General features: G+C 55.8%; 1 protein-coding gene across 1 annotated transcript in view; it reads left to right on the top strand.

The window, feature by feature from the left end:
• The window catches only part of UNC5B (unc-5 netrin receptor B), a 48,860-nt gene extending 35,783 nt beyond the window's left edge, over positions 1–13,077 (top strand). Inside the window, exons 2-17 of the mRNA XM_086616196.1 lie at positions 56–277; positions 3,587–3,730; positions 4,706–4,809; positions 5,714–5,894; positions 6,453–6,620; positions 6,967–7,131; positions 7,927–7,959; positions 8,671–8,865; positions 9,025–9,417; positions 9,834–9,921; positions 10,011–10,179; positions 10,285–10,518; positions 11,202–11,351; positions 11,623–11,787; positions 11,887–12,068; positions 12,912–13,077. Coding sequence (XP_086472322.1) covers positions 56–277; positions 3,587–3,730; positions 4,706–4,809; positions 5,714–5,894; positions 6,453–6,620; positions 6,967–7,131; positions 7,927–7,959; positions 8,671–8,865; positions 9,025–9,417; positions 9,834–9,921; positions 10,011–10,179; positions 10,285–10,518; positions 11,202–11,351; positions 11,623–11,787; positions 11,887–12,068; positions 12,912–13,077 — 2,759 coding nt within the window. The remainder of the gene's footprint in view (positions 1–55; positions 278–3,586; positions 3,731–4,705; positions 4,810–5,713; positions 5,895–6,452; positions 6,621–6,966; positions 7,132–7,926; positions 7,960–8,670; positions 8,866–9,024; positions 9,418–9,833; positions 9,922–10,010; positions 10,180–10,284; positions 10,519–11,201; positions 11,352–11,622; positions 11,788–11,886; positions 12,069–12,911) is intronic.
• The last annotated feature ends 3,623 nt before the right edge of the window (positions 13,078–16,700 follow it).

Here is a 16,700-nt window from a genome sequence, read left to right as displayed (position 1 = left end):
TATGTCCCCGCTGGGATGGGGCGGCCACCTGCCAACCTTCTCGCTCCCCTGGCAGGGCTGGAGTACAGCGACGTGCTGCCCGACTCCTTCCCGTCAGCCCCAGCGGAGACCCTCCCTCACTTTCTGCTGGAGCCACAGGATGCCTACATTGTGAAGAACAAGCCAGTGGAGCTCGTCTGTCGCGCCAACCCCGCCACCCAGATCTACTTCAAGTGCAACGGCGAGTGGGTCAACCAGAACGACCACGTCACCAAGGAGAGCCTGGATGAAGTCACTGGTGAGCAAACCCACCCCGGTGTCCCCCTGCCCGCCCGTCTCTTCTTTCTGGTGCTTCTGCCCTTTTCTCTCCTGTCGCTTGGTCTAGCCTGAGGCTGAAGAGTACCTCCTCCTCCTCTCATCTCTATAGCCCGAAATTTCCATCTCCCACCCTAAATTGCATTGCTTTTTTGCCGTATGCTACAGTCCTCCAGGTTAGCTTGCTGTCTTCCATCACCCAAGGGTCCTTCTCAATCCTTGCTCCTTTCTAGATTTCTTTCTCCCATTGCGCATCCACGTTGGAGATGATTCTCCTCCAGGCAAACCAACGAGTCTCTTTGATTCGTTTATGTCATTCCGAGGCGATTGCAATCTCATGAGATCACTTTTGTATGTTTTCCACCTCCTTGGTCCATGCTTGTCTCTGTTTCTGTATCATTGGTGAATTTGAGTAGCAGAGCCGGCCCTTTCCAGACTGTTGATGAAGGCGTGCTGATGGTGTGGGTCACCATACGCCGTAGAGGCTCGGGGTAGGCAGCCTGCCTGCTTGCACACTTACCCTTTTGCAGGATTTGGGGTCATTAAAAGGGATTTGAAAAGCAACACGTTGAAAACTGATAAAAAAAAAAAGAAACGCTTTCCTACAAAATGCCTAATCAACTCGTCGGAGTCATTGCCACGAGAGGGTGGCAAAGGCCAGCAGCTTACTCAGGTTCATGAAGGGATTAGATATTTAATGGGCAACGAGAACGTTTGCAGGTAGGATTTGAAATGCCTTTTGACGGCAGCTGAGCTCTTCCCCACCTCGGAAGCCAAGACAGCTGCTGGCTGCCTGAAACAGGGGGCAAGAAGGTGGTTTAGGCATCTTAAGGGGTGTCTTATTCTGTAGGCTTGGGCTCCACAGAGCTGCTTGTCACGTTTCCCGTGTAAGATCCGTCCTCCGAAATCCCTGAGCGTGCAGCATCCCTCATCTCCAGAGGGCTTTCAACCAAGGAGGCCTTTTGAACCGCAGCAGCGTTGGCCCCAGAAGGCAGCCTGGGCTTGGAGGAGACTCTTTGTCAGCCTGGAGGAGCACAAGTACTTTTATTGACCCTCCTCTCTTCCTTTTCTCCCTGGCCTAGCCCTTCCCTAGCATCTCCTCGGCTCGTCCTCCCATGCCAGCCGTGAGCCAGGGCTGTCCTTGCTCGGGCACGTCTCTGAGCCGGCTCTGCAAAAGGAAGAGGGGTCGTTAATTGATCTACAACGCGTGGCCGCGCTGGGTCCAGCCGAAGGTTCACGCGCCCTGTGTGTGGCAGTGGCAGGTGCTTGGGGCAGGAGCGTTGAACCAGGACAAGGATGGAGTGATGGACCCCATTCACCCTCCCAGCTTTCCACAGTCCGTGATTAGGGACTCCCTGATCCGGCAGTGATATCTTAGCAGTGTGGTCCGGCCCTGGATGGATTCCGCCGCTATTCATTTGTCTCAATGCTGTTAGGACTCGTTTCTCCTCCGGATCATCCCAGCATCCCGTAGCAGGGAGTTTCATACAATCATTGAATGGTTTGGGTTGGAAGGCACCCTCAAGATCATCTAGTTCTAACCCCCCTGCCACGGGAAGGGACACCTTCCACTAGATCACGTTGCTCAAAGCCTCATCCAACCTGGCCTTGAACACCTCCAGGGATGGGTTTCATGGCTTAGTGATGCGCAGCATGGAAGAAGAACCATGTTTCTGGCCCCACCACTCGTTCCACCTCTTGAGTGAATACCCCTTACTCAAAAACCTGCCCCACGCCACCCTCAAGCAAAACAGGCTGGAGAAAACACAGCGGGAAGGGAGCAGAAAGTCTGTGCAGCATGAGCTTACCCTGTTTTAGGGAGGACTCATCCCATAAAGGGGACTTACCCCATAAGGAAGACTCATTTGCTCTGGGCCACCATCTCCTTCTCAGCTCCCAGCCTGCAGAACGCACGCCAGCAATTCAGGGAGGAAACAACGCTCACTTTCTTCACCCAGGCTTCCAAGATGGTATTGCTGCTGTCAGTGAACAAACCTGTCACGTTAAGACACGATGTTAGGTGGAATTCCCCCCATTTTTGGTTATTTTCCCATATAACCTGACAATACCTTGGGTACGGAGGCGATGCTGTGCCTGTAAATCTCCACCGGTGTGGGCACATCTGCCCAGCGGCTACCCAGAGAAGAAGGGAGCTGGAACCAAAACGGTTTGCTGTGCTAAAAAAAAAAAAAAAAGAATAAATCTGCGTTTGCAGAGCAGCCACCGAGGGCACGGGGAGAGCTGGCCACAAAGCCAGGGGTTAACGTGGTTCGGCAGTGACGGGTTTTTAAGTGTCCTCGGTTAAAAGCTTGGAAAAAGAGGCTTTTTAAAAAAAAAAGTGGCTTTTATGATGACGTGTCTTGAATGAGCCGGGCTCGATAATGCTCCGAGTGTGTCTGATCCGAACCGTTTCATGCGGAAGAAAGCAAAAATAGGGCAAGTCGGAGAGGATAATTCAGCCGGACGAGAAGGGCTGGTAGGTACGAGCAGCTGTGTTTGGGTGCCATGTAAACCCTTTAAGTAGTCCCTGCTGTGAGCCGTGAGCTCAGCCGGCAGTTTTGGGTAGTCTTGGGCTACGGGGGTAGCAGGGCATTTGCAGGATGCTCCCCACCTTTCCGGGGCTGCTCAACCCACCCCACTGGAGCTTTCCAGAGAAACGAGATGGTTTTGCGCTCTCTCCATCCTGATCTTTTGAAAAGCCCTAATTTTTCCAAAAGTGCTTGGCCCAAATGCCTTTTCTCTTTTTTTATTATTTCCCCCCTCTCCCTCTTTTATATCCTGACCATGTCCCGAATGTGGCGGTGCCACTTCTCTCATCGCACCCTGCCACGGCCAGGGTGTCCTGGCAGACTTCATGGAGGTGATTTCCTTCAGCTCTTTTATTGGCCTTGTTATATTTTTATTTAAACAACAGCTGACAAGAGCTGGTTTCCCCCCCGCCGCAAAGCCTCGGAGGCATCTTTCAAAGCCGGTGGGCGGGAAGGGGGCTGAGCAGGGACTGGGACATTGGTGCTGGGGAGGAGGGTGGTGCCTCTTGAAATGGTGGAGAGGTCGTGGGCCTGGGGAGAAGAAAAGTCTCCCCGACATGAGCCCTTGCCCTGGCTTTCAGCTCCAAGTCCCCCTCCGGAGGAAGCAGTCTCCATGATTTGCAGAGGTGCCAAACTGAGACGCCTCCGAGATGCCTCCAACCCGCTGCCTCTGCCCTCAAGCTCTGTGCATCCAGCGGCCCTCTTGGGTGCTGCCTCAGTTTCCCTCCTGCCGAGCTGATGCCATCCCTCTGTCCCCTTTCCAGGGATGCTGGTGCGGGAGGTGCAGATCGAGGTCTCCCGGCAGCAGGTGGAGGAGCTCTTCGGCTTAGAAGATTACTGGTGCCAGTGCGTGGCCTGGAGCTCCGCCGGCACCACGAAGAGCCGCCGGGCGTACGTCCGCATCGCGTGTAAGTGCCTGGTACGCGCGGTGCTCCCAGCTCTGACTCTGTATCCAAGCAGGCGTCATCCCGACCCGCCTGGGTTAATGCCGCACGGCCCATCCGCACGCTCGGCTCTTCCCGCTGCTTCGTTATCGCTAATGATCGCACCTTGCGGGAATCAGCGACTCCGTGTCCCTGGAGTCCCTCCTGTCGCGTGTCGCTTCCCGAAGCTGCTGTTTGTGGGTGTCAGCCTGATCAACTTGCCCTTAATCAGGCTGTCACCCGGCTGAGTTTGCTCTCTTAGCAAAGGAGACGGCAAAGCTGTAGGAGAAGGGCTGGGCTTCCCCAGGCATGAACGGATTTTCCTATTAGAGGGCTAATAATCCAAGACGTTATCCAAGACGGAGGTGGCTGGTGAATGAGCTACGCTGCCGAAGGGTTTATTCTGAGTGGGGGAAATGTTAGGAGGCTCATGGCTGGCTACCAAGGGGGCCGTTTGTCCGGCCCCAGCCGAGGGTTTGGCGTTTCTCAGAACCCAGCGGACGAGCTGGAGGGAAGGTTGGCTGTGGCGGAGGGCTGAGTGCTGTGGCAGAGGATCGCAGCACCATCTAGTGATGCTCCTGCTCCTTTCAAGGCTCTGGAGTGGGACTCTACCATGTCCCCCACACCCCCGGGGACATGGCTCAGCCAGGATCAACCAGGCTGGAGCGGAGCAACAACCGCCCCGTAGCCCTGAAATTCAGGGATCCATTTTGGCACCAAGCTATTGTGCAAATCTTGGGGTTTTTTTCCCCCCTTCAACAAAGAAGGGTCCTGGTGCAGGGAGCCCAGAGCGGGAAAGAAACGGTGGTTTCCGCCCTGCAAAGGTGCTTCTTTGGCTCCTTCCTCCCGGGACATGTTTTTGCTCCAGCTGTGCTATGCCAGAGGGATTTCCCTCTCCCTCTGTTTCTGCAGCAGGCTGATAACCACTTGGTTTTGGTTCCCCTCCCCTTCTCCCCCCAGACCTACGGAAGAACTTCGACCAGGAGCCGCTAGGGAAGGAGGTCCCGCTGGAACATGAGGTCCTGCTGCAGTGCCGCCCTCCTGAGGGGGTGCCGCAGGCGGAGGTGAGCCGCTCAGCAGCCCGCAGGAATTCCCGGTGGGATGGGATGTCCCCTCCCGGCGGGCCGCAGCCATGGCCGGGGAGAGTCGGGGAACATCCTTGCAGATGGCTCGTGGCCGTGATGGATGGCCTCGTGCTGAGACCGTCAGCTTTCATTACTCAGCAGAGTTGTTTATTTTGGGTGGATCTGTTATTTTGACACCTAATGACACACATAACCTCAGCACCTGCTCAGCCCACCTCTGCCGGGCTTCCTGATGTGCCGTTAACCCTTAGAGGGAAGATCTAAGGAGGAGGCACCTAATGACTTGTGTGAAGGGAAGCAGTCGCAAGTGAGAGCCAAGGGTTGGAGAATTTGATACAGATGGGATTCCCTAGCACAGCAGCAGTGCTTTCCTTGCCCACAGCTCCATCAGTCCCCCGGAGCTCTGCATTGGTGGTAGCCACGATGTCCTGTCCTTCGCCAAAACAGCAGTAATGTGCCTGGTTTGGCCCAGTTTTCATGGAGAAGTAAAATACAGTCAGAGGCAATGTTGCCAAGCCAGTAGTTGTGGTGCTGAGGATGTTGGTTCTCATCGATGAAGATGGGGTGGGCTTTGAGGCAGGTCATAGGCTGATCTAGGGGAGTTTGCTCTCCATCAGGGCTGGTAATTCAGCCCCTCCAGCCTGACCTTTCTCCTTGCTTGTGCCCACGCTCAGCACCAGTGTCGACTCAACGCCCTTCCCAAAGAGCCTAGTTAAGCAGTTGTGTCGTGGCTTAGTTTGGGGCCCTTGGAGACCCTCGTGGTGGGGAGCACATGGGGTGGGCATTTCCATCTAAACCCATGACGTGCTTTCCCTGGCTGAGTGTTCAGTTCTTGTTCAGCTTAATCACCGCCCTCACCCCATCCCTTCCTTTGCATTGCCAGGTGGAGTGGCTGAGGAACGAGGATGTCATCGATCCCACCCAGGACACCAACTTCCTGATCACCATCGATCACAACCTCATCATCAAGCAGGCCCGGCTCTTGGACACTGCTAATTACACCTGCATGGCCAAGAACATCGTGGCCAAGCGCCGGAGCACCACGGCCGCTGTCATCGTCTACGGTACTGGTCCTTGCTCTTGGGGAGGGAGCCTTTGCTGCCAGCTGTGTCTCCAAGCCAAGGGGAAATACGGGCACTTTCTGGGAGTGGTAGGAGCGAAGCCCAGCAGGGCATTGCCTTAAATTAGGTATAATACCCAACGTCTGCAGAACAGGTACCTCTACTAGCTTGCACAGGCTATTAGGAGAGGTTATTAGGTGTAGGAATTTCCAAGCCTTCTTGGTTGGGTTGGAAGGTGGGCGGAGGTTGGACCCAGCCGTATAGCTGTGACTCTCAGAGCAGCTGGAAAGCTGCGTTCAGCTGAACTTTACTGTGAAACTAAAGATCTGCTGTGGCCAGATGCAAAAATATTTGTGGAGTAGATAAAGGGGCAAAACAGGCTTGTGCGTGGGGTGCATGAGATGAGGAAGAGCCTCATGATTTGCTTCTGATGAGGCTGAGCTGTGCTAGGGTGTCACAGAAGACGTAAGGACAGAGGACACCATGAACCATAGGCTTAGCTTCAGTCCCTGCTGAAATGGGCTCCATTGACGTGTTAACACTGTCCGTCTCCTCTTGCAGTGAACGGTGGCTGGTCTACCTGGTCCGAGTGGTCTCCTTGCAACAACCGCTGTGGCCGGGGCTGGCAGAAGCGCACCCGGACGTGCACCAACCCCGCGCCACTCAACGGAGGCTCCTTCTGCGATGGGCAGCCTTTCCAGAAAATCACCTGCACCACCCTCTGCCCAGGTAAGGTGGGTTCAGAAGCCTTGCCTGCGCTGCCTGTCCCCCAGGTTGCGTGGTCCAGCTGTGCTCCTGGTGCTCCCCAAGGAGACACGGGCTCCGGAGACCTGTCCAAAGCATCTTTCAGTCTGCCAAAACCTGAAAGATCTGGAGGTGTCTGCAGAGACAGGACTTACCCTCCCCAGATAGCATCAGGGCTGGATTTGCTGGGATAACACTCCCCAAAGGTCTCTGGAAGCCCTGAGATGGGTACGGGCACCTTTCTGCTGCTGGAGAGGTCCCGGCAGCGGGGAACCAGCTGCGGGGTCGTGCTGAGGGGTGTACCAACGTGCCCGTGTTTGGTGGCCTGCAGTGGATGGTGCGTGGACGGAGTGGAGCAAGTGGTCGGCGTGCAGCACGGAGTGCACCCACTGGCGCAGCCGGGAGTGCGCTGCCCCGGCCCCCCGCAACGGCGGCAAGGACTGCAGCGGCGTGCTGCTCGACTCCAAGAACTGCACCGACGGGCTCTGCCTGCACAGTGAGTATGTGGGTGGGCAGACAGGGACTGGCACCGCAGCCGGTGCCGGTGGCCGTGGTGCTCGGGTGCTTGGCCACGCCGCTCTTGGCCGTGCCTCTGAGTCAGTGGGGCTGGTGGCGCTGCCGCCAGCACCTGATTTTCAAATTGTGTCTTTAACAAAGTTTTTTTAACTGGGCTCGCCCTTTCCAAAGCTGGTTCTCACCTGGTGGGAAGAAAGGTTTGGGGATTTTTGGTGGGATCTGAATGTCCCCCTCAAAGCCTTCCAAAGTGACACTAGGTGTGAGGTCTGAAATAAGGCTGGTTGTGGGCAGGGAGGTCTTCTGAGACCCCACCATGAGAACATCGGACCTGGGTCATTGTTCAGTCGGAGCCCTGGAGCAGCTAGGAAAAAACCCAATAATGAAATAATAATGATGATGATGATGATGGTGGTGCTACACTACAAGTGGGCAGAGTGAAGGCTGCGCAGCCAATGCTGCCACCTGCTGCTGCGTGACACCACTGTCTCCTTTAACACTGCTGAAGCCAGAAATGCCCAAAATTCCTTTTAGCTGCGGACATGCGCCCCAGGGGCTGGCCGGGCAAGGGGACATCCTGGTCACCCCGCTTCTAGCAGGCTTTCTGCATACCCCGGGGAGTGACACCGCTCCCCTGTCCCTCCCCACCATGCTGCTGCGGCTCCTCATGCCCCCCGGGCTGGCTTCCCCCACCGCCCCTTGCCTTGCGTTTCAGCTCATCCCCATCGCACCATCACCACCTTCACCTTTTGTTTTCTAACTTTGTTTTTCCTGACAGATAAGAGAGTTCTAAGCGAACCCAAAAGCCACCGTAAGTGTTCATTTCATGGCCATTTTCTTTCTTTGCGAGGCATTGCTTTGGTTTTGCTCTGTCCATGGTTTTGTTCTGTCCGTGGTTTTGTTCTGCATCCATGGTAGGCCTCTGCATCCATGGTAGGGCTTCATGGCAGTTGGGGAAGGATAGGGTGGGCAGAGGGAGCAACTAAAGCCCACCCCAAAAATCCCGTAGATGATGTGCTCTTGCTTGAAGCCATAAATATGACCTGCTTTTGCATCCCTACTCCTGATCCCCTTTTGCTGCCTGCAGTTCTTGGGGTGCACCACGATGCAGCTGGTGTCACACCACCAAAGCTACTCCAGGTGTTGTCACCCCCACTCTGTGAGGACTCCCTTCCTTGAGTTTGGGGTCCCGGGGTGCATCAGGGTTCCTGTTTCTGGCATCCAGTTAGTGGACTTGGGGAAGAGGTGACACCTCCCAGAAGTGGCCTAGTCCTAACGCTGTTGAGGTCACCAGGCTTAGGACAGGGCTTCGCTCCAGCATGGAACCAGAGGAACCAAGAGATGCGGGCGAGCGTGGAGGGAGAAAACACTCTCCATCCTCCTGCCACAGCCTCTCCAGGACACGCCTTCCCCTTCGTGCCCGTGTCCTGAGTCAGTGGTGGGGTTGGGGAGCGCTGGTGGGTCTCGCCATGCATTTCTGGAGCTCCTTTTTTTCATCTCCCGTTTCTTTCATCCCTGCCAGTGCTGGAGGCCACGGGCGACGTGGCCCTGTATGCTGGGCTGGTGGTGGCCATCTTCGTCTTCATCGTCATCCTCATGGCTGTGGGGGTGGTGGTGTACCGGAGGAGGTGCCGGGATTTTGACACAGACATCACGGACTCATCAGCTGCTCTGACCGGAGGCTTCCACCCCGTCAACTTCAAGACCTCCCGGCACGGTAAGAGCCGGAGCCCACGCAGGTCCCGCTCACCAGCTGGAGCCCAGGCAGGGAGCAGGGCTTTTCACAGGCATCTCTTCCAGTCAAGCAGTGCTTTTACATCCCCTAGTTTCCCTTGCCATCTTCATCCCACCCCATCTGCGTGTTCTCCTCCTGCAGACAACCCGCAGCTGCTGCACCCCTCGATGCAGCCGGACCTGACGGCCAGCGCGGGGGTGTACCGCGGCCCCATGTACGCCTTGCAGGACTCCTCCGACAAGATCCCCATGACCAACTCCCCCCTCCTTGACCCCCTCCCCAACCTCAAGATCAAGGTGTACAACTCCTCCACCACCTCTTCCTCGCCGGGGCTTCACGATGGGACAGACCTGCTGGGGGGAGTTCCCGCCACTGCCACCTTCCCAGGGAACAATGCCAGGGATGGTCACTTTGCCAACACACGGAGCAAAGCGCTGGGCTCCCAGCATCTCCTCGGCGTGCCCCAGGAGCACGGCAACAGCACCAGCGGCACGTTTGGCTACCTGGGAGGAAGGCTCACCGTCCCAGGCACCGGTAAGCTCCTGGGCTAGGGAGGAGGACACGTTTGGCTGCTGAATGACCAAGGAGTTGCTCTTATTCCGGCAGACTTGCTTGCCGTGAGCCGCCCTTTGCTATCCCAAAGCCGGCTCAGGGGAGGAAGGCAGCGAGCCGTTCGCAAGCCATGCTGCTCAGGTTGGAGGTCACAGCCTCCCGTGACTTTCCTGGCTGGGGCCAAGGCCTGTGCCTCGCAAAAAGATCCAACCTGCAGTTTTGCTTCCTAATGCGGTGGCCTGGCTGCTTCCTGCAAGCGGTGCAGCTGAGGAACATCTGGAGATATTTCTCCTGGGGCGCTCTGAGCTGCCCTAGTTCACCGGCCAGGGTGGAGGGGTGGTTTCTCCCCAGTGGTTCCTCCCTCATTTCCCGACTAATGCCTGTGTGTGCCATGCTAGGGGTGAGCCTGCTGGTGCCCCACGGGGCCATCCCCCAGGGAAAATTCTACGAGATGTACCTGGCCCTCAACAAGGCGGAGAGCGCCCTGTAAGTCACCTCGCGCCACCCATGCTTCTCCTCTCCGTTGGCCACCACGAGGCTTGCTTTCCAACCACTGTCCCCTCTCCCCTGCCCAGCCTGCCCTCTGAAGGCACACAGACGGTGCTGAGCCCGGCAGTGAGCTGCGGACCTACCGGCTTGCTCCTGTGCCGCCCTGTCGTCCTGACCATTCCCCACTGCGCAGATGTCAGCTCCTCGGACTGGATTTACCAGCTGAAGACGCAGTCCCACCAGGGAACCTGGGAGGTAAGGTGGGGACCCAGCCCCTGCAGCTGGAGATACCACGAGCGTTGGTGGGACACCGCCCCTAGCAAACCCTCCTTGGTGACCCCCAACCTTGTTTTGCTGTAGGAAGTCGTGACCCTGGATGAGGAGACCCTCAACACTCCCTGCTACTGCCAGCTGGAAGCCAAGTCCTGCCACGTTTTGCTAGACCAGCTTGGCACCTATGTCTTCGTGGGAGAGTCCTACTCCAGGTCGGCCATCAAGAGGCTCCAGCTGGCCATCTTCGCCCCCACCGTTTGCACCTCCCTGGAGTACAGCCTCAAGGTCTACTGCTTGGAGGACACGCCGGATGCTCTGAAGGTAACCAGCTGGCGCAGGCTGGCCCCACTTCCCAACGCTATTGGTGCTGAGATGCTGCCTGGTGCCTCTTGGGGTCACCTGGCCCCAGGGAGTGGAGAACCTGATGCAACTGCCTGCAAAGTGACCACCTGTTATTCCTGCCTGGAGACGTGTCCCTCCCCTCCTTGGGAGGCTGGTGGTATCGAGCGCAGCCTGGGGAGCTTGAGTTTTGATGCTTTGGCTGCCAGGACCACTGATGCGGTGATTTGCTGAATTCCCAGTGACGTCCCATGGTGTCAGGATGGCTGCAGTGCCTCTAGGAGATGTAGGCAGTGCCCGGTCTACCAAGTCACCACCTTCTCCTAAGAGCCGCTGGCGTAATAGCGAGATGGTGTTAAAAACAGGTTAGGTGGCACTCTCCAAGAGAGCACCTGACCCTTTGAGGTGGACCTTTGCTTTGTCTGAGGAGGAGAGAGGTGTATGCAGATGTTCACGTGTTATGAAGTTCAAGTTGTAGGTAGGGCTGGTGTGCGTGAGATGAGTTGGCAAGTTCTTGGAGAGCAGCTGTCCTCTGGGGAGGTCTCCCTGCAGGCTCGTTGCTGCTGCCGGCTCCTCTTGGCAGGATGGCTTTGGGTACGGAGAGGGGAGAGGAGCAGCCCCTGCTCGTCTCTTGGGTCTCACGCGGCCTCTCCCGCTGCCCGCAGGAGGTGCTGGAGCTGGAACGGACGCTGGGCGGGTACCTGCTGGAGGAACCCAAGCCCCTGCCCTTCAAGGACAGCTACCACAACTTGCGTCTCTCCATCCACGACATCCCCCATGCGCTGTGGAGGAGCAAGCTGCTGGCCAAGTACCAGGTGAGGGGCTGAGCTGGGGTCCCAGACCAGGGAGACACCATCTTCAGCCCAGCACCACCAGATCGTGAGTGCCCTGGTCTTGTCTCCAGAGTTGTCTCCCAAAACGATGGAGGAGGAAGGAGGACCAGTTTTTCACGTGGTCTTTCCTGATGGGATGCTGTCTGTAGGGTGCTTCTGTCCCATCTCCTGCCTGTGGGGTGGCTGGAGGAGATGGGATCTCCCAAGGGAACTGCTGGAGCCTTCGCTAAGCCCGTGCTTCGGTGGTCCACAGGAAATCCCCTTCTACCACATCTGGAGCGGCAGCCAGCGAGCCCTGCACTGCACCTTCACGCTGGAGAGGTACAGCCAGGCCTCTACTGAGCTCACCTGCAAGATCTGCGTCCGGCAGGTGGAAGGAGAAGGGCAGATCTTCCAGCTCCACATCACGTTGGGAGAGGTGAGCAGTGGGGAGGTGGAGACGGGGGGTGGACAGCAAGGGGATGCGCTCAAGAGCTGCTCCGTGCTGCAGCGTCTCACCCCATCCTTCCCCTTGCAGCACGCCAGCTCCTTCGACACCCTCCACTCCCACCACAACAGTGCCACTACCACCACCCAGCTGGGACCCTATGCCTTCAAAATCCCCCTCTCCATCCGGCAGAAGATCTGCAACAGCCTAGATGCCCCCAACTCCAGGGGGAACGACTGGAGACTTCTCGCCCAGAAGCTTTCCATGGACCGGTGGGTCTCCCCGTGCTGTGCTTTCCTCTCCTGTGTCCCGGGCAGGGGCGATTCGCTCCGCACTACCTCCCTGCTCCAGTGCATCCGGCTAGGATGGATCTGGCTGTATAGGTCTGCCCATAATTGTGGATATTATAGCAGCCTTCCAGTACCTAAAGGGGCTACAGGAAAGCTGGAGAGGGACTTTTTACAAGGGTGTGTAGTGATAGGACAAGGGGCAATGGCTTTAAACTGAAAGAGGGCAGATTTCGATTAGATCTAAGGAAGAAATTTTTCACTCTGAGGGTGGTGAGGCACTGGAACAGGTTGCCCAGAGAAGCTGTGGCTGCCCCATCCCTGGAAGTGTTCAAGGCCAGGTTGGATGGGGCTTTGAGCCACCTGGTGTAGTGGAAGGTGACCCTGCCCATGGCAGGGCGGTTGGAACTCGATGATCTTTGAGGTCCCTTCCAACCCAAACTGTTCTGTGGTTCTATGATACAGCTATGTGTAGTTAGACCCATCTATATCCATGAATCCATCTGTGCCATGGTCCTGGATCCCTTGTGGCTTTGAACTGGCCCTTAGTTACCTGGGTCCATGCTCAGGCTATTCCTGTCTGGGTTCACCTCTAAGGACCAAAGGGAGAGTAATTTCCGCGGAACAAAGCTTGTGTGGCTTTAGCATGAGCACCAGCCCTCCGTAAAAACGGAAGACAACGTCTCGAGGACTTTGGCATTTGTGTTCACGGTGTTTCTGTCCGGGTTCACATGGTAAATGAGTTTGCTGCTGCCCCGGCATCCTCCCTCATTCCAGCCCACCAGGCAAACCGTGCCAACCCGGACCTCTCTGCTTCCCCCTCCACAGGTATCTGAACTACTTCGCCACCAAAGCCAGCCCCACCGGGGTGCTCCTGGACTTATGGGAAGCCGAGCACCAGGACGACGGCGATCTCAACACCCTGGCCAGTGCCTTAGAAGAGATGGGCAAGAGCGAGATGCTGGTGGTCATGGCCACAGAAGGGGATTGCTGATGATGCTCCCCCCGCGGGAGGATGGAACAGAGGGCAAGGAGTACGGGGTGGGACCCTTCCCCAATGGCAGAAGTTGGGGGCGCACCACTGTCAGCCTTAGAGACCCGTCCTCAGCGTTTACAAGCAATTTGAGTGTTATGCAGCATTCCTCTTCCTCCTCCTCCTCCTCCTCCTCTGGGGCGGCAGCTGGCAGCACTCATGGCATGGGAAGGGAGGAATTGGGGCTTCTCAAGTCGGGACGGGGGCTTTCCTTCTTTGTTTGGGTTCCCCTCCTCCTCCTTTAATAGCATTTCTGCGTTGAAGAGATGAGTACAACCCAAGTGGAACAGCTTACTTCTGTCCAAAGCTTCAGACAGCTTAAGGCAAATAAGAAAGGAAAAAGAGAAAAAAAACAAACAAACAAACCACAACACAGTTTCTTAGGAAACGCAAATAATTTATTATCCAGATCTTTGGATGAGTCCTTTTTAAAAAAAAAAAAAAAAAAAACAACACGGGGGAAAAAAAAACAAAAAAACAGATTTATAAATCTTTATTTGTGCGTGAGAGCAAGAGCGTTGCTGTGGTTAGGGTGGCAGAGAGAGAGAGGGAGAGATTTCAATGAGCACACTTTTGTAGGGAAAAGCGTGCTGTCCAAGTCGTGCAAAACATGTTTACATGTCCTGGGACCCCCGGGGAGTCCGTAGGGTGAAGTGCCTCTACGCCCCTCATGGTTCAGGGCCACCTGAAACCCTCCCCCAGACTTAATTATTTTATTTTTTTTCCATACAAAACTTCACTTTCCCCGACAGAGCGAGGGGTCTCCTCTCAGAGGAGGGGTGAGGGATGCTGCGGGGGGCAGTACGTCCAGGTATGGGTGTTTTTAAAGGAATTCTTCACCTTGGCATCGTCCAGGGGAGCTTTTTAGGATGACTACGCCTTCATTTACAGAACTTCAGTGCAAACCAAAGAATTCAGTCCTGGGCTTGGAGCGAGGTGGCGAGCAGCTCGCGGGGAGGGGTCCCGGGAGAGCGGAGGGGCAGCGGCGGGTCAGGATGTGGCCCCTTGCAAACTGTGGCGGGCTCGGGTCCGGCTCTGGATGCAGTATTTCAGTGGGGGTTCGGCGAGGAAGACCTCGGCATCTCCAAATAGGAAGCCAGGCCGAGCGTTCTGACGCCAGGGACGGCACCATAAGCAGTGGTCGGGTTTCCATCCTCTCCCTGCAGCTCCCTTGTTTTGACCCGTAACAGAGTTTGGAGAAGTCATGGGATGGATGGAAAGTCAGCAAGGGGTAGGCAGGAACAAGGTTCCTTGCAAAGGTACGGTGTCTCCACGAAGGGTATAAAAGTTAGATTGCCTGCAGGTAGAAATAGTTATGAGTAACTCACTCACTGAGGTGAGTGCTATATCTTAGAAATTTGTCTGTTTTTTTAACAAAAAAAAATAGGAAGGAGATGGTAAACTCAGGATTAAACTAGATGACACGGCAAGGCGGTGGATTCTCCATCAGTGTAAGTATTAAGAGCAGGGTCTGAGAGCAGGTCCTGCTTCGGGCTGCGATGCACGGGGTCCCTGCAGCATCCCGGGGACCAAAGCAAACTCAGGGAGCCCCACCACGAGCAAGAGCATCGCCTTCGCAGGATGGCTCGGGAATGGGGGCAGTTTTCAGTATGGCTCAGGCACGGGTTTGATTCCTGCTGGCAGCTCTTACAGCAGCGGTCGAGCACGTGGAGCCGCTCCCTATTGTGTGTCGGGGTCTCCGGGGGGTCGTTTCTTTATGGATTTTCAAGGCTGTGGGAGAAAGGGGGCTATTTTTTGTTTGTCTTGGGTGTGGAGACTTCTGCTGGGTGAGCTCCTGTGTCGTGTAGGAAGGGGTTTAGTTGTCCTTTGCGTTTGAGCATCCAATTTCTGAGACCCTGTCTCTGAGCTGGTGGCGGGGGGAATAAGGAAATTTGGAAAGAAATGAGGAATTGATGTATGAAAGCGGCTGCTGGCATTTTAGAGGGCTCCTGTCTAAGCACCGCCGTGCTCTCCGTCAGACGAGATGCTCTTCTTTCGGGTCATGTCCGAATCTCTCACTGTCTCTGATTCACGGATTGCTCCATCCGTCCATCCATCTGTCCATCCCGCCCGCGGGTGTCTCTGCCTCCATCCCCATCCGTCCGCCTTCGACTTCCCCTCCCTTCCGGTGGGCAGCAGCCACCTGGATCCGCCCAGGTGCATGTTTCGGGAGGTTCCTCCCCATTTTTCAGACCAGGGAAGCTGCGTCAGTAGTGGGACGGGGTGGGAGGAGGCAGGGTTTGCCCCCCACGCCGGTCCTCTGAGCGTCTGTGCCCGTCTCCCATGGGTGCCAGCACTCGGGAGCCCTCCGCGCCTCCCCCCCATGACCGGGGCTTTCTCCAGCCAGGAATTTCGGCTAAGGCAAACCAGCGGTCCGTGTCATGCTGGCGGTGTCCGTCTCTTGCTCTGCAATCTGTTTCCATATTTATACGTCCGGGGGACGGGCCTGGTGGCATCCTCTAAACCCGCATCTGTTTATTCTGTAAACTAAAGAACTGTAAATAAAGTTTAGCATTCCTATTGTAACAAATTAATTTTTATGCAATAAATTATATTTCCTAGTCTAATAAAAAAAAACTAAAAAAAAAAAACCACAACAAAAAAAAAGAGAAACAGTCTGCTGTCTTCTCTCGCGTTCATCACTCACCAGTTCCTGCTGGGTTTGGCATCTGCAGGGATTCGAGTCCAGCTTGAGCAGCGTGGGGATCCCTGTCAGCGTCCCTCCGACCCATTTTTGGGTGGATGCCGCAGGTGCTGGCAGCAGGAGGACGTTGCTGGCAGCATCCCTCACGGAGGTAAGGCACAGAGATTATGGTTTGTTTTGCGCTCGCACGGGTGATTACGAGGCGGGAGACTAGCTGCAGCGATGGCACAGTTGTCCCCGCGCCGCAGCCAGTGAAAGAATTGGGGAAAAAAGTGCTGTCCTTAAAGGCAGCACTTATAGCCATGCAGAGATGCCAAACCCTCCCAGGTGGGCTCTCCAGCTCCGGGTACGATGCCGAGGCAGGTACCTTATCAGAAGTGATAAGTTTTGCTTTTCCTTGCATATTAATTCCTTTAACCTCAGCCTCCCAAGCTGCTTTCATGGGGCACCTTTTGCACTAACTCATCTTCCCGAGGGCCCAAACCTGTGGATAGCTTTGACCAACCGGCGCCTGGTTTCGTCTGATGTTCTCCCATGGAAATACTCAGCTCCCTTGTTCCCCTTAAAATTAAGCGGACCCAAATCTTCTCTGCAGTTAGTATATTGAATTCAGTCTCCAGGACAGGTCCCAAAGTGATTGCCATCCCATCATCCGGAGAGAGGATGCTCGGGACTGCCAGCACAGCCCACATCGGGGTCTCTGACTTTTTCCATTGTGTGTTTAGGATAAATTCCTTTTGGGCCGGTCCTGCTGGATTTTACAACTCACTTACTGTGAGGAGCAGCACGCTATGCCGAGAGGTGAGGGGACCTGCTCTGTAAGTCCCCGTTAACAAATGTCACTCTTTGCACCATTACCTAGATGCCCTTTGCTCCGTTCTGCCCCAAGCACATCTCTCCTTGCTTTCGAGCCCACGCTGGCCCTGCCTTTGGGCTTGGG

This window comes from Tauraco erythrolophus, chromosome 9, assembly GCF_009769465.1.
Source record: "Tauraco erythrolophus isolate bTauEry1 chromosome 9, bTauEry1.pri, whole genome shotgun sequence".
Classification (NCBI taxonomy): Eukaryota; Metazoa; Chordata; class Aves; order Musophagiformes; family Musophagidae; genus Tauraco; species Tauraco erythrolophus.
This window is presented reverse-complemented; position numbering and strand designations above follow the sequence as displayed.